Genomic DNA, 25,068 nt, shown 5'->3' with positions numbered 1-25,068 from the left:
TGAATATGAATATGAATATGAACCTATAGAAGAGTTCTGTCTTCTGGGATATAATGCTGTGTAGTCTGTTGAAGATCAACAGATGTTTTGGAGGAACATGTCTCCATTTCCAGAGTTGAAGAATATACCAAATAAGAAACCAACAAGAAGCACATAGCAAGTTGCTTGTTGCCTCCTTCATTATTGTTGAAACTCATCTGACATTTCAGAAGAACATCTCACCTCCATCTTCAGGATCAGAGGAGAAGCCAAGAAATAAACCAACTACATGGCAAGAAACTGGCATGAAATAGACCTGCTTCATGACAGCTTTTTGTTAGCTTGACTGGTCTTCAATGGTCCACATGGCACTATATACCACAGAATAGAACTCTTCAAATCTACCACTATGAAAAACTAAAATACTACAGACTTACCTATTGCCAACCAAACGCCAAATCGTATCCATGTGTATACATCCAGCACTAACATGAGATACAGGTTGATGAATACACTGAGTGCAGGTACAATGGGCACCAAAGGAACCTGCAACAGTAGCACAACACACAAAATGGCATGCTCCAGTATCTCATTGCAACAGATGCATATCTTGGAATGCAGTATAAATCTAACATCTAATTTTATGTAATATATCACAAAATGTATTTCATGTAGAAACAAAAGAAATCTTTATTTACAGTGTAGGACTAGTAATGATATTAAATTAAAAGAACATTACAAACAATACTGCAAAATTCTAACTAATGTCATCAAAGCGGCTAAAAAAATTCACTACGACAGGAGGATTATAGACTCTAAAAATAAATCAAAAACTATTTGGAACATAATCAAAACTGAAACTGGGAAAAAAGAAGATAAAGTAGACATTCAATCCCTTGATATTAAGGGTGTTATAACTTCCGACCAACAAATCATGGCAAAAAATCTTAATGATTATTTTGTAACAGTTGCTGAGGATATTATTGATAATACAAGTATTAGTAAAACTGGACAGCCTATGCATGATAACTATTTAAATTATATGTCCTCAATGTTCACGAGTCCGCTGTCAAATATTCGACCTAAGCATGCCTCTACCCATGAGATAGAAGGAATCATCAAATCCTTAAAAGCCAAATACTCCCATGGTTATGATGAGATACCTGTCGCAATATTGAAAGCTAGTGCCCTATTTATTAGTTCTCCGCTAACATATATTGTAAATAAATCTCTTTCTTCAGGAATTTACCCAACTAGACTGAAATTTTCAATAGTAAAACCAGTATTTAAAAGTGGGGATAAACTTAACATCTCTAACTATAGACCAATATCTTTGTTACCGGCTTTCTCTAAGGTATTTGAAAAGGTAATATATTCAAGGCTTAACCAGCATCTAATACAAAATAAGATACTTGCTAGTGATCAATATGGATTTAGAAAAAACTCTACAACAAATAGGGCCTCTTTTAAATTATTAAATGAAATTTTAGTAGCCATGAACAATAAATTAACTATTGGGGGCATTTTCTGTGACCTGAAGAAAGCATTTGACTGTGTTAACCACGAAATATTTTTAAATAAACTGGGATACTATGGGATAAATGGAGTATTTAAAAAATTAATCAAGTCTTATTTGAACAATAGATACCAAAAGGTAGTATTAAATAATAGGACAACCTATAATACCACCTTTTCTGATTGGGAGATCATCAAATATGGTGTCCCACAAGGCTCTATATTAGGTCCTTTATTTTTCTTATTGTATATTAATGACTTACCCAAAGTAATAACAAATAATGCGAAGATTATTTTATTCGCTGACGATACTAGTATCATAATATCCGATTCGAGCCCTCATAATTTGGAAATTAATATGAATAAACAATTCTTAGCCATAAACAAATGGTTTGAAGCTAACCTGCTATCCTTAAATTTTAATAAAACCCACCATCTCCTGTTCAGGACTAAAAATAGTTTGGTAACAGACATAAGCATATATCATCAAAATAAGAATATCACTAATGTGCCAAATATTAAGTTTCTAGGTATTTATATTGATGAAACATTATCATGGAAGTCTCATATTGATAAATTAGTAATTAAAATGAGTGCAGCTTGCTATGCAATTAGAACTGTAAGAGGTCTCATGTCACAGGAAACCCTAAGGATGATCTACTTTGCCTATGTGCATACTATCATGAAATATGGGATAATTTTCTGGGGTAGCTCAGCAACTAGAATACTAGACATACCACAAATTTGCATCTTCCCACATCACGCCTAACAATCTTTCAGAAAGGACCATATTATTTTGGTATCAAGGCTTATAACCACCTGCCATCCAGAATCAAGAGTATGAGTAATGATGTGAAACTATTTAAATTGAGGCTAAAAAGATTTTTTCTTTCAAATTCTTTTTATTCCTTAGAGGAATATTTTAACCATGTATGTAATTAAAATTGGTAATTGTACCCCTGATATGTTATAATTTTATATCATTACCTAAGTATTTTGTATCAATTATTGTTTTATAATTTTGATCATTTTATGCATTGTACTTTAATATAAATCTTTTAACTGTCTTAATGACAAAAGTATGTATGTAGTTTTTGTATTTTGCGTATTTTAATCTATTAGCTTGGGACAAAATCCATATCCACTGGTCAGCTGTACCATAAGGATCAACGGAATGTATAAATGTAAATAAATAAATAAATGTATAATGAAAAATGAGAAGAAATTGTTCATATGAAAACAAAAGTGATGCCTTTCCATTTGTCTTCAAAAATTCCATTTGACTTATACATGGCATATTTATATGAGCTGTAGTAGTCACATGTGGTTAGTTTTTTTGTGTAATACCCAAACTCGTCTACTTACATTATTATTCACAAATTTTTAATTGTTTCCTCTGGTTTCCATCTTATCTAGGGACTTGTATAGACATATGAGTATCATGGAAAAACATTGTCTCAGTTTTAACCATTCTTTCTCTGTGCACATACATACACACAAATACACACATAACAGGAAGGATATAAAATTTGAGCCTACCTCACTCACTTAATTTGAAATCTGAACAATGTCTCACCTTGAATGAAAGTTTCACACTGGAATTGGGTTGCCTGCCAATAATAAATAACATAACAAGCATCAAAAACACAAAAACAACAGCCAGTATAACTGCCCACAACTTGAGATCCTTCAAAGCACTTCCTCCATATATGATGACTGAACAGAAACCAATAGTAAGAATACCTGAAAAGGAAAGCAGTGTCAATGTGGAAATTTCGTAACAGGGGTATAGTACGTCTTAATGCAAGTAGCGGCATTCCTCAGTTGCTGCAGGTACTTGCAAATACAATCCATAATTGTAACTGTATTAGTAGAGGAAAGGTTCCTGTGCTTTTGTTCTTTTATTGGTATGCTTAAACTTTTGCTTCCACAGAATTAGTTTGTTTAGCCTGCATTTCATATCCATTGTTTTACTGTTATGGTGTATGCATGCAATCCAGCTACAATTATCTCTAAGTTAATAACTAGCCACCAGCCCCATAATACCAAGGAATTAATCCCACAAGTGCCAAGTGGAAAAGGTTCTGACATTTACAATAATTTCTGTACCTGACAGCACATGACATCTATTGGCATTTTATCTTAGCTACGTGCTCAAGGAACATTTGAAAGTACTAGAAGTTCTGAGGAAAATGGTATACATGTGATTTGCCCGTTAAAGAAGAGCAGCTCTGGCAAACTAAAATGGCAGCTTAACATTGTATGAATCAACAGCTGGCACTCCTGGGATCAGAATCCCTTGTTCTTGGATAACAAAGTTTAACTTCATAAAGCAAAAAGTAATGAAATGTAACTCACTGAACAAGACAATTGACCACTTGGTTATGGACGATGACAATAAGCTGGGATATTTAATCATAGAAAGGTTAAATAACAGTTTCATGAGATGAAGAACTGAGCCAATGATACCAGCATTACCAGAATGAATCCCCTGTTCATGTGAGGGATAATCAAATGAAGATGGAGATGGATCTTCATATCTGAAAAACATAAACGTTACAATAAATCATAAGCACAATAGACCACTCCCGGTCGCGGTGCAAGGCCGAGAAGGCTCACCTCTTATACATTCATACATTATATAATAAATAATTCCCAGTTCAGTAAGTGGGTATTTGAGCCATTGCAGTATCTGTAACCTTCCATGGAATCATAATAAAACTGCAAGATACAAAATAAAAAGTAATACACATGAACTACATGAAATTTTAGCAGTGAAATTTGTGTATTAGTAGCAGCTCAAATGTGTGATCAAACATGATAATACCCTGCACCCACAGAATAAGTGAATGTGATTTCATTTAAAAGCAATACAGAAAAATGATACTGAGAATGATATGACAAGTATTTTAACAATTTCTTCTGTATGTCAGATGTAAATGCTGTATTGTGGAATGATATACTGTGTAATTAGTTACCTAAGAATGAGGACACAGATGGCAACAATGGTATATGCTAAGAGAGTTCCAATAGACATCATGTCAATAAGCTGCTGCAGATCAAAAATGGTGGCCATAATCCCTGCAAAGACAACACAACTGCATAGTGTTTTCTTTATATGCATCTGTGGCAACTTAGAAACAATTTCTAGTACCAACACAACTCAAATATAAAGTTTATTTTTATCAAAGAGATGGTAATAGAGTATATTTTAAATTATATTACTGACCAGTAAGTTGAAGAATACTATCTTTTGGGACATGACACCATGTACTCTGATAGAAGCAAGCACTCTCTTTGCTGCTTGGTCGTTGCTTGCTCAGCTTATTCTTTGACTCTGAAGGTAGAGGTAGTACTTTCCTCCAAAATGTCGATGAACTCCTACCATACTACACACTGTCACATTACAGAAGATAGCATTGTTCACGGTCACTGTTGTGAGAACCTCCTAGCTCACAAGCACCAAGTTATTGTGAGCAGATAGCCAATGTTTCTAATTGACATATCTTGTTCATGAAACTGAAAAGGTTAATAAAACACATTTTTATAGCATACTTAAACTGGTAGGGTTATTTACAGTGATGGATCAACTGCAATAGTCAGAAAGTATTTAAGAGACTTGAAGAAAATTGTGCTTTATTACCATAGTTTTTTAATTTCCCTGTAGAAAGTCCATCAGGAACATTCAACAGGATAAAAGAAGGTTGGAGTATAGTGGCCTGAATCAGCATGCCATTAGAATTAATTTCATACAAAAAAGTACAAGTACAATTAATAATAACGCATATGTATGTGTCTGTATATGCAGTACAAAAGAAAATGCTAAAGATTTTATTTTTGCTTCTAGTGAAATTGTAGGCTGAATGATGATTTTAATGTATAAGTACTGGGTAAACTGCCATGAAAAATTATTAGAAAAATTGTTAATTATAATATTATATTTTCCTTTAAAGGTATTGTAAAATATCTGTTCATTGCAAGGAAACTTGGAAGACAGAGGATAATAAAATAGATTGTTTTGGAAGTAATAAGCAGCAGTGAAAATAAATGGATAAATACAATTTTAAAAAATTACAGTGCTGCAATGTATAATTCATTACAACATTGGGCCTATTCTATTAAATTCAGGGGTTACACAAGAGGGTCCTGTTGTATTACACACATAGTACAATAAACTAAACTATTTTTTTATATTTGTTTCATTCTGGTCCGTCACACTAATAATATTATGAAAAAGTTAAATAGTTCTGTCTAGTGTGACTGGTTAAGATTTTCTTATTTCAATTATTCATGCCCTTACATAGTTCGGTCTTCAGAGACCATCTTCAGAGGGACATCTTTACATCAATACAGTTAGAAGCCACTATTACAGCACATGTTCTAAAAGTTAAAATATATACATACAGTATAAATAACTATTTAACTTTTTCATAATAAACTAAACTAATTAACATATACATTATTTCACTTGCATAATCTAAACAATGGATATGACGTTTCTGAGAACCATTAAAAAAAAAAGAAAAAGAAGGGATAGAATTGGAAATGAAATCTTTAAAGAAATTTTGGTTAAAATTTTGTTAACAGGCACAGAAGAAAAACAGTTACAATGGCTTAGCCAGCTAAAGAGAATGGACAGAACAGAGATAACACAAAAGGCATCAGAATTAATGTTTAAAGAAAAGATATTTGTGGGATGATCCACAACAAGTTGGTTCAGCCAGATACTGGAAAACAAGTAGAGGTAGAGGTAGAGCAAAGAGGTAGGAAGAAAGAAGAAATAAGAGATCGTTTGTTGACCAACCCATATAAATTGGAAACAATGCCTGAAGAAGAAGAATTCATAAGCTAACAAAGAAACTAGTTTAGAGGCATAATGGCAGTTATAAGAAGAAGAAAAACTGATTCTGTGAATGATTCAGTGATTCAGTTTTCTCAAAGTTTGTGTCAGACAATATGCAGATCAACACTTTATGAAAGACATTACCAGCCAATAGTCCTGAGAGTAGAGTAGCCAGCACAGGGGTCTTCGTTCGTGGATTAATCCTGGCTAAACAGCGGAACAGCAACCCATCATTAGCCATTGCATACAGGATTCGAGGTAGAGGGAACATGGCTCCCAACAAGCTACATCAAATAAAAATGAAACTCTGATAAGAAAAATTAGGCTCTCTGAGGCTGCACAACATTTAACATAAACTAATTGTTTCAAATTGGGCAGACAGTAGCGTAGTTGGTTGAGGCACTACGCTACAAGCCGGAAGGTCGTGGGTTCGATTCCTGATGAGGTTATTAGATTCTTAATTGATCTAATCCTTCCAGCTGTGCTATGGCCCTGGGGTCAACTCAGCCTCTAACAGAAATGAGTATCACGAATTTTTCTGGGGGGTAAAGAGCGGCTGGTGCATAAGGCTGACAATCTTACCTCCACCTGTGAGCCAGGTGTCTAGAAAATGTGAGAGCCTCGATGTCTCACAAGCCTATAGGCCTTCACGGCCTATTACAGGGATAGCTTTACCTTAACTTTATACTAATTGTTTCAAATGCTTGGATAAATAATAAATAAACTTCTTTTAACAGCCCGTGTATTACATTTGTTCAAATACTAGACATGTGTTCAGTTGGTTTTCTTTTGCAGAATAATATTTTTTTAATTATCTCCTATACAAATACTATTTTAAATTTACTAAATAATTTTGTACCTAAAGTTACTAACTGAAACAGAACAATCAGTTTGGTTTCATTTCAAAGTATACAGTATTGCCCATTATTTAATGACTGCACATTTAACAGCAAAATTGCTTGCACCTGCAAGTGAAGTTATAAAGTAGTGTTGTGACAAAGTGTATATGTACAATTGTAAGAAGTAAATTTATGTTTTCGTACATAAAAAAAATATACCAATTGTGTGGATAAGATGGTCTTCATGTGGTGATGTAAGCAATGTATTCTTTACCTTGTGCAGAGTGCAAACACAGCACCCACTGTCACAATCCACATTATAGCTGGCCAGCCAACTTTTGTAAAGACATGCGGTAGAGGTGCATTTTCATCCTGAAACAGCAACATCATGTATAGTTTACAAAGCCTCTGATTCGCCCTGAAGATGGTAACTGCAATATATGACAAAACACTGAACATATTGAATGTGTGACACAACTAATATCCAAAAGTCAAAGTTAGATATTATATAGAGTTTTCACAGATCTAAGTAAACTGTTTTGCCATTACCACTCTTCCTCCCTGATGATGAAAGCAAGAGATTTCTTGGAAATATTGGTAATGTCCTACAAGACGACACAGCATAACATCCCAGAAGACTGTAATCTTCGTGGTGACCACGATGAGAACCTCAGATCTTGTACAATATCATACAATTCAGTACACAACACTACAAGAATATTCTACTACATATAAACAGTTTAGGCTTGTTATTTTCTGAGTATGTATGTTGCGAAGTATTTTTATTTACTTATGGTCAATTTAATTTTGTCCAATATTCTTCTTTCAAGGTTAAGTCCATATACAGATGAAATCACTGGGGATCATCAGTGTTGGTTTCAACATAACAGATCAACTACAGATCAGATCTTTTGCATTCGTCAGATATTGGAGAAAAAATGGGAGTACGATGAGACACTACATCAGCTATTCACAGACTTCAAGAAAGCCTATGATTCAGTTAGGAGGGAAGTATTGTACAATATTCTGATAGAGTTATGATACCCATGAAACTAGTTAGGCTGATTAAAATGTGTTTAAACAAAACATATAGTAAAGTCCATGTAGGTAAACATTTGTCTGATAAATTTCCTATCCAGAATGGTCTAAAACAAGGAGATGCTTTATCGCCACTCCTTTTCAACTTTGCTTTAGAATATGCCATTAGGAAGGTCCAGGGAAACCAGGTGAGACTGAAATTAAACAGGACACATCAGCTGTTGGTCTATGCTGTTGATATGAATGTACTGGGTGATAATGTAGATACCATAAAGAAAAACACACAAACTTTAATTGACACAAGTAAAGAGGTTGGTCTAGAAGTAAAAACAGAGAAAATTAAGTATATGTTACTGTCTCATCACCAAAATGCAGGGCAAAATCATGACATAAAGATAGGAAACAGATATTTTGAAAATGTGGCACAGTTGAGATATTTGGGAACAACGATAACAGATCAAAACCTGATTCAGGAGGAAATTAAGAGGAAATTGAACTCGGGTAATGCTTGCTACCATTCAGTCCAGAACCTTATAAATAAAGCTGCCTTTTCACAACATTTCAAGTTGTTGAGGTTAGGTATTTTTAATGAAACTTGTGTTTTAACCATTTTCCCAATTGGCATTTAAAAGGTACTAATGCTAACATAAAATCTGAAGTTGTCATGAATAATCAGATGTCTCAGTAACGAAACTGTCTCTGTCTCCAACATCAGCATCCAATAAGAGTAGCATCTAGTTGGCAAACTCCATACTAGCAACCTTATGCTGAAATAAGTCACCACTCATATAAATAAGCTAACAGAACATGAATAATGTGGAATCAGGAAAGAAAAAATTACAAGAATATGGCCTGTAAAAATAATAAGGATGCTGAGTAGGACATCAGAATTAAAATTTTAAAGAGGTACTGATGGGATGACAGAACAAGATGCCAGGTACTGGTAGACAAATAATAAAAAAAAAGGGATGTGCTGGAAAGAATCCTGAGAAGGAAAGTTTGTGACAAGAGAAATCATATTGGAGACTTTCAATCCATTGGTCTGTATAAAATAAAACTGTACATATGCATATAAAAAGAGATAAAACGAACTTATCCACATACCTCCAGATCCAAAGTGTAATGCTACATTTTCACTACATCTGTTACAAACATCTCTACTTTCTACATACATATAATTGTAAGCAGTACTGGGGAAATGAATGCCGGTCACATATATCTTTCCAAAACGGCCTTAATTACGTATCTCATCATATACTTTTCCTGTCATAGTTTCACTTTATGCCATAAATCAGGTGGCTGTGAGATTCATAGTGGACAAAGTGGTACTGAATCAGGTTTTCCTTTGAGTTTCTTCAGTCCTTACCTGCTAGTTATCACTCCATCATTGCACAACACTAATTGTTCACTGCTCTCCAAGGTGTGTGAGAGCCCTGATCAGGCAGCACATTATCACATCCTTGGTTTTAATTTGGGGGGATTCATCTCTGATCTGCCTCTCGGCTGGTTACAGCATAAGTAAGTAAAGATTTTATCACAGTTAACAGAAAAATATTTCAAAGAGTGTAATTTACTTTGAAACAAATCAAAAAGTGCTGAGATCAGTAAAACATTTGAGGATTTCACAGTAATATTAAGCCATAAGATCTTCTTGGGTGACAACATTCATTGATTTTGGGCAGAATTCTAAAATTCTGGAGACTCTCTCTCCATGCTATACAGTTTAAAAATTGTTTTTCATACACCTACATCATGGAGACCCAATTTTTCACGCTTTCATCCACCCATTGTCCTTCATAGTACGTGTATTGTCCTTGAAGGTGGGGTCATCATGATGTACGAGTATATAATCCAGTACATGATTCCCTGATGATGGAGACTGATATCTTTGAAACTCTGCACCAAACTGAAGCCTCTGATCACTCCAGAAGATTTTCATTATTTGGCACCGTAAGAAAGTAACTAATTTTGGAATCTATAATGAACAGGGGGAGCAGGAGTCTACCAGATGTACAGGAGTTATGATTATTGATCTTTTAACCGTAAGTGCACCACTAACCTGGTCGTAGTAAGGCCACATCATTGTGAGTACTGTTGAGATTCCAAAGTATGAAAAGAATATTATAATCAGAGATATTACAATAGCAATTGGAATTGATTTTTGTGGATTCTTTGCTTCCTCTCCTGAAAATAATAATGTACAAATATGTAAAAATCTGATACTTATATTGACCCATCCAGATTAATATGTAAGTAGCCACGAAATAAAGGTGCAGTGAAAAATTATGACAGTTGTTCAAATGAAACCATTTGAGGAGTGTTCTTGGAGGAGTAGATTATGTAAAGTTGTCACCATACTTAACTAATTACCTGCCATGCCATGAAGACGTATGGGAATTGGAGGTATAGCTTTGCAAATTCCTAACCTTAGCACTACTTGGAGGATAGCAAACAGATTCATGACCCGGGCAGGGAGAAGGAGTAGAGACCATTTTAAGTAATGGGCATTGAGGCAGGCATCCCATCAATGCACCATCCATTCTCCTTCGTAACTCACTGAATATCACGCAAACAGCCACATGATCACCAGCAATCAGCCATTTTCGCTAACAGCGCTATGAATTGGTTTCATTTGAATAACCCTCAAATATCAAATGAGAAAAGAAACTATGATTTGACTTATCAACTTTGTTCTTGACAAATTCTGCCAGCTAACACTTAACCTATCACACTACTAAACCATTTACTCTTCATAGATATCTAAATGCAGATTTCTTTACACTAGGAAACTATGATGCGGATTAGTCTGTACTGGGTCAAAGAAGGATTAAGTGATGAGGTTTCTCATGTGCTCCTCAATTGGATGACAAACTATTCAGTAATGTATAGAATTGTTTTGTGCTCTACAGTATTACCTGTTGTTGCCACACAGTCAAAACCAACAAATCCATAGAAGCACTTTGCTGCTCCTGCCATAATGCCTGACAATCCAAAAGGCATGAAACCTCCTTCCCCCGCTCTTGAGGCCACAGCTTGTGGAATTTCTGATTTGGATATTGCCCAGTTGTGAACATCAGCTAAAACACAAATTCATGTATTTTCTTATAAAGTTATGATTTCCAGTAGCCTGATTTCTGATTAATTAATATACTTTTCACACATTTCATGCTACCTTATATACATACTAGGTCTATGCAAATCACAGATACAGTTTAATGTCTACAAATAACATGTTATAAAAGTTCATTCACATATTTAAATTTCCTTCAGTCTGTAAATTTGGTGTGCACATTTTTATAAAAATATTTTATTCAGTGTTTAAACATAATATGTACACAAAACCAAACTGTTTTTTCAGCACTAACACCTTCTAAATCACTAAACTGCAATACAATCAAGCATAAGTTCGACTATGGTAAAATATTATTCGGTGTCTAGAATATGCACGTGTATATATATATATATATATGCAATAATGTAAATAATTGACCAAATGTTAACTTGTGCTTTGTAACTTACATTTCAAAGATCCTGCTATTATAACAATTGAGACAGTGAGCAAATTAACACCAGTGAATATGTTGTTGAGAAATGTAGATTCTTTCACACCACTAGACAGGATACCTGTTGACATAAACCAAAAGTTCATGGTTCCATTTTAACTGACAATAATAAAGAACTGTTTAGTATTTTTCAAGTAAGCAATAAGAGAAATATGAAATGATTCTGGTGCACGATGAATCGCAACAAAAGTGGATGATGATCGAGAAATCTACATTTAAATTCCATAAATATTCAAGCTTCAAATGCTTAATACACTTACAACTGATCACAAAATTGCCTATTTAATACATACTCAGTGTCCAAACCAGGAGTAAGGTTGACACCTTTCTGTTTTTGGTATCCAATTTGTTATGTTGGTCAAATGGGCTAAATAAAGATACTATATAGCACATGACATTGCTGTTGTTTGTGTAACTATTCCTGTGCAACAACACAGTAGCAAAGAAACAACACAGACTTACACGACACAGTGCACAAGGAACAAGAACACAGCTACTGTTGAGTCAGCCCATTTTCAAGAAGGACATGTGTCCATAATAGTCTACATCTTTGAACCTTGTCTTGTTAATATTTCAACATATGTTTAATTCACTGCGATGTGTCAAACTGTCCTCAGAGAAGGGAGGTGAGTAAGTGACTTATACATTAGAGATTGTAAGACTCCAAAACTTACCTGCCAAGACCATTATAACTGCAAAGGAAAAGAAGTCTGGATATTGTGAAAGAAAATCAATATTGATAGGCATGATTTCTCTCATCTTATTCTGCATGATATTGCCTGCAAGTTTATCAATGTAGCTGCTAAGTCCACGAGCCACACTTGCTGTTCCTGAATACAAATACAAGACCTCTATCAGTTCTTCAAAAATAAGAGCCTGTTTACTTTAAAATTAGATCAATCATTCTACATACTATGAAGTCTTCTTCAGCAATTAGAACAGCTGATTACCTGGATGACTTCATTGCATACAGTCACTATGAAAGCTTTCAATCTTATATTCTACAAGATGTTACAACTACTACTGTACCCTTTTATTGGTTTAGGTATTTTTTCTGTCTTGAAGGAATCCCCAGAGCAAATATTTCACTAATGACAAATTATACAAATTACATTTATTTGCTGGTCAAGAGAATTGGCAGTGGGGTTAAGAAGCATATATTCCTTTCCTGTGTTTTCTATAAAGGAGGAAATACACTCAATATTAATGATGAGAATTGAAGGTATTTTTGAAAAAGTATTCATCTCCTTAAATATTCTATGTTGCTCAGAAGAAAAGAGTCGTAAATGGCTTAATGTAAATTTGCAAGCAAATGTTCTGGCTGTCACCATTTTGAAAATCATTCTGATGGCAACCAGGTTGTGGTTTTTCCAGGGAAAGCAAGACACATGAAGATGACTGGTATCTGTGTACAAATCATGCGACCCACAGAAATTCTGAAGGGATAAAAAGCAATTTTATATTCTGAGCAGGGGTGAATTCATTATGAGCAATTTTTAATCATGGTATCTAAGATTTAGAATACTCCAATTCAGTCAACCAACCACCAACCAACCAACTGACTAAGTGACTGAGCTGTTACATATCAGTGCAAAACCTATTCTTGAACAAGGAAAACTGTAATACAAGCATTCACAGTTAAAAAACTAATAATTCAAAATCATTTGTAGTGAAAGTGTTGACATCTGATGTCAGCGGTCACTGTCATACTCTGGGAAAATGTCTTTAGTACCAACCATGTGGGCCTCAAAGCCATTTTGTCTGTAACAATGGCAGAAATGAGACAGAATAAATTTTCCTAAGTAGGCGTGCATTTAAGAGATTTATCTTCAATAGTACTGCATTTTTCTGATCACTTACCTATAACATATTCCAAAACAAGGTTCCATCCAATCACAAATGCTACAAATTCTCCCACACACACATAACTATAGATGTACGCAGAGCCTGCTCGGGGAACTCTGGCTGCAAACTCAGCATAGCAGATACCTATAATGGTGAAACAGGAAGTATTCACTTCTTGTCTGGAATCGCCTTAAAATTAAAACTGATGGAACAGTACATTCACATTTTTATCGAGACATCAAAGAATCCACTATAACTAGTCTCTTAATCTGACACCTGGACTATATTTAATACTTTCTTTTGCACATCTTCAATAATTTTACTGGAGAAAAAGTAAAAATAACTAATCAGTTATATATTAAACCATTTCTTATCTTCAGGGATTGAATTAGTAAATAAGTATACAATAATATATTCTAAGAAACGGAAGTCATTACAAGTCTTTAACAAACCTAAAGATAACTACCTATCATATTATGATGGTATCTATAGATACTATAAAGAGAAACGCACAAACTTTAATTGACGCTTGTAAGGAGATTGGCCTAGAAGTAAATACAGAGAAAACTAAGTATATATTGCTATCTCATAACAAAATACAGGGCAATATCAGGACATAAAAAGAGGTAACAAATGTTTTGAAAATGTGACACAGTTAAAATATTTGGGCACGATTATAACAAATTACAACCTGATTCAGGAGGAAATTACGCTTGCTACCATTCAGTCAAGAACCTTTTGTCTTCTCATCTGCTGTCTAAAAACATAAATATTCGAATATACAAAAATATAATTTTGCCTGTGGTTCTGTGTGGGTGTGAAACTTGGTCCCTGACATTAAGGGAAGAACACAGACTGAGAGTGTTTGAGAACAGGGTGTTGAGGAGAATATTTGAACCAAAGAGAGATGAAGTGACAGAAAGTTGAAGAAAACTGCATAATAGGGAGCTTCATAACTTGTACACTTCTCCAAGTATTATAAGAATGATCAAGTCAAGGTGGATGATATGGGCAGGCCATGTAGCACTAATGGGGGAGAGGAGGAATGTGTATAGGATATTGGTGGGAATGCCAGAAGGAGACCTCTGGGAAGGCCAAAATGTAGGTGGGTGGGCAATATTAAAATGGATCTTAGAGAGATAGGATGCGATGGTACAGACTGAATTTGAACTGGCTCAGGATAAGGACAGGTGAGGGGCTCTTGTGAACACGGTAATGAACCTTCAGGTTCCATAAACTTGCCCTATACAAACTTCTTAATTTCCACGTACCAAATCGCATGTCCATTTTCTTTAGCTTCGGTCATTTATCCTGAAAATCCATCCAGGTCAAAGGCCCTTTATGACATTTTGTAACAAGCTTATTTTTTACATTGAGGAGTTATTAGCTCCACACCCAAGCCCCAAGCTGGAGAGCCACCCTTTGTCAGCTGTCCATGACTGATTATTCAATATATTTTCAGCTACCCTCCATATCTAGAGGCCATCTCTTCCATCCACAAACTAAGGGCGCACCGCGCTGTGATTTCAAAAAACCCACCAAATGCAAATTCCTGGCATTATTATTAGTTTTCCATTGTTTTCCTCAGTCCCTTCAAATTAAACTTGAAGCCACAAGTACTTCTTACAATGTTCTTTCAGTCTCAACTGCCTTATCATTATCATTATCATTTATTTACATGTCAAAAATCCTTTACAAGGTCATAAGACTCAGGATATAGACAATAGTCCAATATAACAATTAAATATAATAATTACAAAAAATATAATACGTGTTAAAATATTTATGTAAACATCATTTGTCATTTCACACTGTACATAACCTTGGCATACACTGATAACTGAAGACATGAAAAATTGAACCAAAAAATGCTTACGGAAATTTCTTGTGATTGTAGAAATGTTTCACCATTTATGCATTAACCTTTTCAAATTCACATAAACAATATTTAAAAATAAAATTCCCATCTCATTATAAACACAATGAATGAATGAATGAATGAATGAATGAATGAATCTCCATTAAGAAGACCAACTAGTTAACTCTTTTTAAAAATATCACTGTTTATTCTGGGAATAACACAACACATATAAATATGCTCTGTGGACAAAATGAGGAGTTTCTGCATGTTAAAGCAGGCAGTGCACATAGTAACCACCATCTTCTAAATGGCTGAGAATGTCTAAAATATTCACACAATACAGCATTTCTTCTAAAGCACCCAAGAGTACAGTTAAAATGAAACATAAAAACATAAATCAGTTTCTACTGCAGTTTCCTCATGCTTGCTTTTACGAGCAAAATCAATTACATTGATTTGCTCTGCTAGCTCCTTAAAAGTAATCTCGTGAAAGTGTTGTACTTTAAGGAATGTCTCTTTCACAAACAGACAACATTTTTTCACCTATTACTGAACAAAAAGCAAGTTACATAATATGTAATTGCAAATGTTCCCGACATGAAAGAAATGAACACTGATATTTGTAGCAGAATATCAATAGCTTATAATGAAATTCAATTGGCTGAATTTTTAGCTATACCTTCATATCAGACAATTGAATTCCAATTGCAAACTTACAGATTTCCTTCCAACAAGTGGTGAAATGTCCAACTCACATTTTAAATACATGACAATTGCTGCATATGGTGTTAATGGCATGACAAATATGTCCTGTCCACAGCTTCTGTGAGACTGCAGTAAGGACATGGCATCAAAGTCTAGCCCTGCTGGGAGCACAGACCATTACAGCAGCTATGTATATTACTGCTAGCAATAATACAAATATCATGAACAATTCGCTGTAAAACAATACAGGTAATGGGGCATCAGTAATTTTCAATTAAGATCTAAAAGTTTGTGATGTTGGTACATTGCTACAAGTATCATATTTTTGGACATTATCCATCATCTTGTCTATATTAAAAAACAGTCCTCTTTATTTTTCAAAACACAGAGATTTGGAGACAAACATTGTGTTTTGAAAAATAAACATTTAGAATCAGTGAGCAGAGGAATATCCTACACGAAATAAGAGAACGGAAGGCTAATTGGATTGGTCATGTTTTACGCATGCCTTCTAAAAGAAGTTATCGAAGGAAAGATAGAGGGGCAGATAGAAGTAACAAGAAGATGAGGAAGAAGACGTAAGAAGATGCTGGATGACCTTGGGGACAGAAGAGGATACTGTCATTTGAAGGAGAAAGCTCTAGATCGCATTAAATGGAGGAACTGTTTTGGAAGAGACTGTGGACCTGTTGTCTTGACAGATTACTGATGATGATGATGATGATGATGATGATGATGATGATGATGATGATGATGATGATGATGATGATGATGATGATATATCACACATACCCTACTTATTCTCAACAATAAGTTCTGCTCTTCCTTATTTATCTTTATTTAGTAACCAGGATACACACACTTCATTTACAATATCAGCTGTCTAATATGATGGCATCTATGATCATACATCTCACAGTCAGCTGTTTATAAGCAACAGTCATACAGTTCAGCTATTCAGTACTGTCTCTCTAACAAAGACCTACATTTTTCTGATACCATGTAATATCACTCTTCGTCACATACTTATTTTTCCAGTATGATCTGCTGTTTGTATCCAGGTGACAGATACTTATTCAGAGACTCTGAATAAAGAGGTAACCGCTGCGTCATTGGGAATCCCCAGTAATCTCTTATCTGTCGACAAAGATTAAGATCCAGTTCTGCCACCATCAAACCATCCTGAAGACGACTGAGTCCTGGGGTGCGGCTACCATCCGGAGCAGCTGCATAGCTGGACCCATAAAAATGGCCAAAATCTTTGTGGGCTGGACGTCCATCACCTGATGAAAATTCGTTAGGATATATCTCTGTACCAACTCGGTTAATTGCAAAGGTGAAATATCCATTTGCAATGGCCGCATTACGTGCTTCAACTCCCCACAGGGGCTCACTAAGTTCACCGACAGTTGCTGATGGATTGAAAACGATCTCAGCGCCATTTAATCCAAACATAAGCCAATTAAGTGGATGATGGCGACCATAGCAAATATTTACAGCTATCCTTCCAAATCTGGTTTCAAAAACTGGATGTCCTGTGTCTCCTTCCATGTAATATGTGGACTCATTGAAGTCTCCAACTCTGGGGATGTGGTTCTTGCGGTGCTTGCCCAACACCCGACCAGTATTCGATATCACAACTGCAGTGTTCCACAAGATATCTTCATGGTCCACATCTCGTTCCAAAATTGGGGACACAATAACGATGTTGTGTTGCTTGCAGAGACGCCGTAACAACTGCGTAGTCGGCCCGTCCTCGGCTGACTCGGCCAGTTCACACCAGGGCTCCTTCTCTCTGGTGCAGAATACAAATGGGCAGGGCCAAGCCTCTTGCAAACATAGCACGTTGACTCCACACAAAGCCGCCGCCTCCACAATCGTTGTAATGCGTTCATGGATCGCGTCTCTTTGTGCCTTCAGTGGGGCACTTGTAGGAAGAACGATGTGGTTCTGAATGATGCCCACTCGAACAACTCTGGGTGCTCTCAGCTGCTCAGTTCGGGCTTCGAATTTGTAACCCTGAATCTCGAAGCCATAATTCAGCGCAAGTCTCTCAGCTTCGTTGGGAATACTCAAAGCCTGTAATTCTTTGCCGTAAAATACCCGCTTTACCTCTGCCAGAGCATCTGGCGGCATATGTTGCGATAAAAGTTTTTCCACACTTTCATATTCTGGCTTTCTGGATGACATCCTGCGTACTGCACACTCTATCCCACTCTCTTCGGTATCACACAGTTATTTATAACTCGCCGCGCACTGCGCCGTGCCCCTGGCGTTCACGTACTGTCTCGCTTGCACTGTAAACAAGCCTACAAATTATCGACCAAGGCGAAACAGATAAACCGGAGAAACGTTAGCGGTCCCCCGGTTGTCACCAAAGTCGAATGTACCTCCCCCCCACCCACGGAACTTTTTGGGGGGAAAAAAATACAAATTTAAAATGAATAATGTGTACCAAATATCAATGCCATTAAAATAATTATAATAACATTCCTCTACTCCTTCAATACTCTACGGCGATTAGGAAAAAACGTAATTCTATAAATAATGTTCTGTTTGCCACCACCCCCCCCCATCTCCTGGAAAAATGTTCTAACGACGCCCGTTGTTATGCCGGAAGTTTTTGTGGTACTCTGTACAGTCTTCAGGTAACGCTGAGGGCACTGTTTACGCACATGTAAGCCTACATAACTTGTCTGTTCCTTTGTTTATATATACAATACGTGGTGACGTGTTTAATCAAAATCAGTTACACACAAAAGTGTTCAAAAATGTCACAAATAGACACGCCACGATGGTAATCTGGAAAGTACACGCCACTGCAGCCCTGACCCCAGTAAACACGGATCCCTTGGTGAGGAACTCATTAGTTTTTCATGCGTGTAAATTAAAAGCAGCCGGTCACGGTATCCGAGCGGTCTAAGGCATGTACTGTCTTCGCTCGCTTGGAAACCGGGATCGTGGGTTCGAATCCCACTCAGGGCATAGATGTTTAGTTTGTTTGTGTGCGTTTTTCTGTGTCTGTGTACAGGTAGAGGCCTTGCGACGAGCTGATCACCCGCCCAAGGAGTCCTACCGAATGTGTAAGATCTAGAAAAACCGAAGTGAACGGAGAAGTTCATGGAGGTAGGCCTAGGCCCACTGGAGCTGTAGTGCCAAGGAAGAAAAAAGAAGTAAAAGCGAAGTTGTCCCTGTGATTAATTAATTAAGCACCATGCCATGAAGACGTATGGGGGAGTGAAGCTATAGCTCCATCATTCTTGATCCCGGCATTACAAGGAGGTGAGTGGTTAGCTTTTAGCCCCGGCCGCTTTATACCCGGAGAAATAACCCCCCGGTACCCATGGACTATGAGGCTGGGTGGTCCCCAGAGCCGGTATTGAAAATGTGAAGTAGAGAAAATTTTCTTGCCCTTACCAGGAATCGAAACCCGGTCGTCCAGCCCGTAGCCCATCGTTATACAAGCTGGGCTATTCCGGTATAAATTAAAAACGGCAAAGTAAAAAAAAGTAAAGCTATCCCTGTAACAGGCCGTGAAGGCCCCTAGGGTTGTGAGACGTTAAGGGTCCCACATAGATACTTAAATTAAACACAGTAAACCCTCACTAACCTGGATTATTTGGTGGGAGGGGTCATCCAGATCAAGCGATAACCCGGATTAAAGAAGCAAAAATTAGCCCTAAACGACAAAAGAATACTTAGAAAATAAATACATGGAAATTTTAATGATATAGGTAGTGCTGATGAAAATAAATAAAGAAAAAATATCACTGCAGCAATTTCTATCTGTGTTAGAAGCTGAAATCCAGGGTCTCCTTCATCCAGCTCAAGCCAATCTTTGGATGTTTTCTTGTGAAGTTTCAGTCTCTCCAGCTGCACTCAAGACAGTCTGAAAGTCCTCTTACTCTAATCCCCCTTGCTCTTAAATCCCACGTGTCTTTTAAAGTATGTACTCAATTGTGAACAGAATTTTTCATTTTTCATATTCTGATCCGGATTAATTGCCATTGGATTAGCGAGAGTACACTGTATAGCGACTGGCCAAAATCTGATGCAAAGGGAAAACTGCGGATGCTTGAAATATGAGGTTGGCAAAACAGAGGTTTGTCATGAAATACCGTAGTTGCCTACACGTGCCTCACGACGTGAAAATACCAACGTCCATTCGTATTCCTCAGGGAAAATACAAACAGGAGCGATAAATATACGTTTGTCTGTTCACAGAACGGCCTGCAGCATTCAAGTGAAGGTCGTTTCAACATCGACCCAAATCCTAAGGTCAGCATCCAGTAACACTCGTACAATGATTTCGAGTCTGTCGAAAGTTAACGTTCTTTTCTCACATGATTTCTGTATTGCTACAGTGGGGTGAGACTAAGTCCCCTCGTACTTACGCCGCAACTGGGCCCATTGTATCGGACCTGAATAATATATGAAGAGATCTGGCAAAACGATAATCCGGAGGGAAAGATGAAGTACTCGGAAATAAACAGTGCCACTTTGTACACTAAAAATCTCTCGTGGATTGCGCTGTGTTTCATACGATTCTCAGAAGAAGCAGAAATTACTTCCCTGAACAGCATTAACCTTACGACCTTATGAATTCAGTGAGGTGGGAACTGAATTTTAAAATATTATTTAAGTCAATTTAAGGCAAAAGAATGGTTAATAGAGCATTAAAACTGTACTGTTTCCCAAACTCACTGAAACTAGCGAAAGTAAAGTTATCCCTGTATATAATTACGTTATTAATCACTACGCCCTGAAGACGTATGAAGGAGTGAAGATATAGCTCCACCATTTCAAGCCTCGGCACTGAGTGGAGGTGAGTGGTGAGCGCCGCTCCCCTGTCGCTTTACCACCAGTATCCATTGTACAGGAGGGTGGGTGGGCCCCAGAGACACTCTGGACCCTCTGGACGCTGCTGAGTAGAGGAACCGCTCTTGTCTCTGCCAGGAATGGAAATCCAGTTCCTTTGTCTTTCAGCCCTGTACAAACTGAGCTACTGTTGCGAAGACTCCACTGCTCCATAAACCAAATAAGGAAGAAAGTCCTAAAATGATAGACCAGTTAACTTTCTGTATGATAGGCAGACGTTCAGACAGAAAGTTTAAAACGCCCGCAGCATTTCCTTAACCAGAACTCGGTCAATGGATCCGAATGAATTGGGTCTCGGGTCAGACATTCCACTCCTATGCTGACGCAGTGGATGGAACCTGGACGCGATCGCAGCAAGCGACAAAGTCCCTAGATCTAGATCGTGATTTCGACAAGATCCGGAACAGAGGACATAATGCCTAACTGTCAGTACAAATTACGAGTAATATTCACAGCTACTGTGGAACTCGTAACTACTCGTAGAATGGGAAGGAACTGCGTTCTTCTCAGTTCATTCAGCTTGCATGCGCCCTATTCATAATGTCTAATTAACATTTTATGATATATATGTAGGACTCTGTTCATGCCCTTAGGTAAGCTGGACTTTATTACGTGTCAGTATGGCTGAAACTCGTTAACTGCTAGACAACTTATGTTGAAAGTATCCCATATTAAATTAACAAGTTCTGGAAATAACTACTCGCCTACTTTCCTTTCATACGACACGGACCGCATAGAAAACGACGCATCCAACAAATTCTTCTATTGTTTCCTGTGTATTCGTTGCCGCGGTAACGTTCTTACAGACCGTTGCCTAGCAACGAAAGAGGGGAGAACATATGGACACAGACTGATTGGGGGGATTTATGAAGTAAGCCGTTGAGATGGGCTCAGGTGCCATGATATACATACCAAGTTTCATATAAATTAGTTAAAACTTCAGAATTTAATAGGGGATACAGAGACACACAGACAACGTGGTGATCGCGTATGCCTACTTTTTTTTTCAAAAGAAGGAAAATAGGCAAAAGAAAAGAGAAATCTCTCCAACGGTTTAGATGTTGATACTAGGTCACGGGCAGATACACGTGACCTCCACATCAGGCTCACTACACTCAGGTATGCCACATCTCCTGCATGACAGAACACGGAAATAGCCCCTGAAGGAAGTGGGCATATGCTCGGGCCGACCACTGTAGTTATGCTTTTGTCTGGTTCAAAAGAAAAGCATTTCTGATTCCAGGCATGGATATCTTAGTCAATATAGCGACTAAACTATAGTGTCCGGTGGAGGGCAAAAATTTGTATTTTCTCCTTCGCGCCAAGATTGGCTCTTTCCCTAAGGGATAAAAAACCGGAGCCTAAACTGACCACTCCCTCCTTCTAATGTCGAGGTTAAGAATGCATGGAGCTATACCTCCACTCCCCTATACGTGTTTATGTCGTGATAATTAAGAGCGGAGAAAATTTTAGTGTGACATATGTTGTGTGATTAGCTTTGCAACATTAGATTTATATTCTAAAGGGTTCTGACGACGGCGGATAAGGGGACCAACTGAGTAGGCGTCTTCCTTTCTCACCTGAAGACGGAAATAGATCCAGTTACCGAAACGTCGTGTTTTCTGTTTCCTAGAATTCCGGACGATGGAAATAATCCAAAACCCCAGGAACATTAGATTTGTATCTGCAATGAATGAACGCTATATCCCGAAGCATAGAAACGTCGAGAAACGCATCTGGGAACTAGGGGTACCGTTGGTGTCTTGGGTGCAGATTTCCAGTGCTGTTGGTCAGCAGTGCCCACAACTGTCTCTCATCTAAACCGAAACTTACCAGCGAAAGCAGAGGCTACCGCAGCCACTAGGAACGAAATGGTCACAGCTGGACCTGCCTCAGACTTCGCGACTGCGCCAGCCAGAACATACACTCCTAGGCCCAGGGTGCTCCCAACGCCCAGGAGGGTGAGATCCACAATGGTCAGACATCGATTCAACTCAGATTTCTCGACCGATTCATCCGTCAGAGTTTTCTTACGGGAAATCGCCGACAGTATGTTGGACATCATCTTCCTTCACCTGCAACACGACACTACAATTGCAATGATCCGTAGGAAAATACAGATTTGTATACACGGTACTGACGAGGTAGGACATTTTCGAAAATTTTCGAATTTCTTATAATTTCAAAAGTTTTAAGAGTTTTAATTTGTCCAAATATTTTCAGTTTTTTAAGTGTCTGATTTTTTTTAGAAATGCGAGTTTTAAGAACCGTGGAAAGTTCAATAATTTCGAAAATTCTCAATTTTTCGAAAAAAAAATCAGTTTCTTTAAAGTTTCGAGAAAATGTAATTATTTTATAATGTCGAAAAAATCAGTATGCTTTTAAAATTTAAGACAATTTCCGATATTTCTAAATTTTAACATTTTTTAAAAGTTCGATGTTTGAAAAACGTTGCATTTCTTGAAATTTTCTAATCATCTCTAATATACGAAATGTTATTTTGCGCCACCCTAATGATTCTGGCACAATCTTGACATTTCGTTACAGGAAAGGAAGGAGAACGCGCCTAACTCACATTCGAAATTAAATAAAAGTGAAGTGAACTATGTTACGGTAACGACCGAGCACGTTGACTCAAGTGGTCACAGTTTTGACTTGTAGTCGCAAGGTCGAGGTATCGAATTTTTGACTGGGACACCTACTATCCTGACTAAAGTCTTTGATGTTGATCCACAGTCCCTATAGGCAAATGCCAGGTCTGCATTTAGAATGGGCCACGACCGGTTCCTTCCATGTCTCTTTTAACCCATCATTCCTCAATCATCCCATCATTCGATGCTGTATCGACCGATTCATACTTGGTTAAATAAAGCATAAATAACACCGTGGGTAGAGTAAGGTAAGGTAAAGCTAACTTTGTTCCTGTGCTTAACTGATTAAACATTATGTCATGAAGACGTATTGGAGAGTGGAGGTATAGCTCCACTATTCTTAATCTCGACACTAGATGAAGTTGGGTGGTCAGCATCACGCCCCGGCCGCTTTATCCCGAGGAAAGAGCCTCCGGTACCCATTGCACAGGAGGCTGGGTGGGCCCCAGAGCCGGTCTGGACGCTGTAATGAAGAGAAAAATCTCTTGCCCCCCACCGAGAATCGCACCCGGGCCGTCGAGACCGTAGCCAGTCGCTTCATCGATTGGGCTATCCCGGTTCCTACAGTGGGTTTAGTAGTGATGTAGAGCAGGCTTTTAAGGAGGGTCCAATGAGCCCCATGGCCTTCCAGTGTGACAGAAATTTTACATTGAAGTGACCTTGTGTAGAGCCGTGAACAGCGGACGTCCTACGCCGCTCTCCTTCCTGAGCTATAAATTATTTCGTTTCGAAACAGTCGCTTCCCGAAGAGGGCTGCATGTCACGGCTTGACATCTCGTCATGGAACGCCGTGTCGAGCCTCTTCTAAAATGTATCTGTGTTCTCTGCCTCAAAGTATGACATGCAACTCCATAGCTTCGCAACATACCGAAAACTAATTAAGCACCATGCCATGAAGACGTAAGGGGGAGTTGAAGTACAGCTCCACTATCCCTGACCTCGGCACTAGTTGGAAGTGAGTGGTCAGCTTCACGCCCCAGCCGCTTCAACCATGGGGAAACAGCCCCTAGTATCCATTGTGTAGGTGGCTAGGTTGTCCCACAGCCTGTCTGGACGCTGTAAAGTAGAGAGAATTCTCTTGCTCCTACCGGGAATTGAACCCCGGATGTCCAGCCCGTATCCCTTTCCTATACTGATTATCATGACTCAAAGCTTCACACAAATGTGTATTTTAACTAACTTTCCTTATTTTGAAAATACAAAAGAGAAACATAAGATGACCTTTCTGTCTGTGTGCCCGTGAGTTCATGCGTCCTTCCCTGAATAGTGCAGTCAGAACATTTTGCCGTTACAGTACCAACATATATGTGACATGCGACAGCGCAGTGCTAGGCAACGGATCGGTAAAACA

At 37.6% G+C, this 25,068-nt stretch overlaps 2 protein-coding genes across 3 annotated transcripts in view; both read right to left on the bottom strand.

Moving 5' to 3' along the window:
* LOC111862980 (cationic amino acid transporter 2) overlaps nucleotides 1–25,068 on the bottom strand; it is a 46,653-nt gene that overhangs the window by 5,581 nt on the left and 16,004 nt on the right. The window contains exons 2-13 of one of the 2 annotated variants that reach the window (XM_023848884.2): nucleotides 22,900–23,141; nucleotides 13,638–13,766; nucleotides 12,452–12,607; nucleotides 11,734–11,838; nucleotides 11,130–11,291; nucleotides 10,274–10,398; nucleotides 7,451–7,548; nucleotides 6,482–6,621; nucleotides 4,473–4,575; nucleotides 3,853–4,034; nucleotides 3,071–3,237; nucleotides 417–525 (exon numbers count right to left, since the gene is read on the bottom strand). In XM_023848884.2, coding sequence (XP_023704652.1) covers nucleotides 417–525; nucleotides 3,071–3,237; nucleotides 3,853–4,034; nucleotides 4,473–4,575; nucleotides 6,482–6,621; nucleotides 7,451–7,548; nucleotides 10,274–10,398; nucleotides 11,130–11,291; nucleotides 11,734–11,838; nucleotides 12,452–12,607; nucleotides 13,638–13,766; nucleotides 22,900–23,131 — 1,708 coding nt within the window. In that variant the 5' untranslated portion in view covers nucleotides 23,132–23,141. The remainder of the gene's footprint in view (nucleotides 1–416; nucleotides 526–3,070; nucleotides 3,238–3,852; nucleotides 4,035–4,472; nucleotides 4,576–6,481; nucleotides 6,622–7,450; nucleotides 7,549–10,273; nucleotides 10,399–11,129; nucleotides 11,292–11,733; nucleotides 11,839–12,451; nucleotides 12,608–13,637; nucleotides 13,767–22,899; nucleotides 23,142–25,068) is intronic. The other variant, XM_023848885.2, reaches the window with a different exon arrangement.
* Nucleotides 16,909–18,485, bottom strand: LOC111862983 (beta-ureidopropionase). The gene has a single exon (XM_023848887.2). The coding sequence runs from the start codon at nucleotides 18,376–18,378 to the stop codon at nucleotides 17,215–17,217; it is 1,164 nt and encodes a 387-aa protein (XP_023704655.1). The 5' UTR covers nucleotides 18,379–18,485; the 3' UTR covers nucleotides 16,909–17,214.

Source organism: Cryptotermes secundus, unplaced genomic scaffold (assembly GCF_002891405.2).
Source record: "Cryptotermes secundus unplaced genomic scaffold, Csec_1.0 scaffold1016, whole genome shotgun sequence".
In the NCBI taxonomy this organism is placed as follows: domain Eukaryota; kingdom Metazoa; phylum Arthropoda; class Insecta; order Blattodea; family Kalotermitidae; genus Cryptotermes; species Cryptotermes secundus.
Note: the sequence above shows the minus strand (reverse complement) of the source record. Positions and strands in the feature narration are given on the sequence as shown.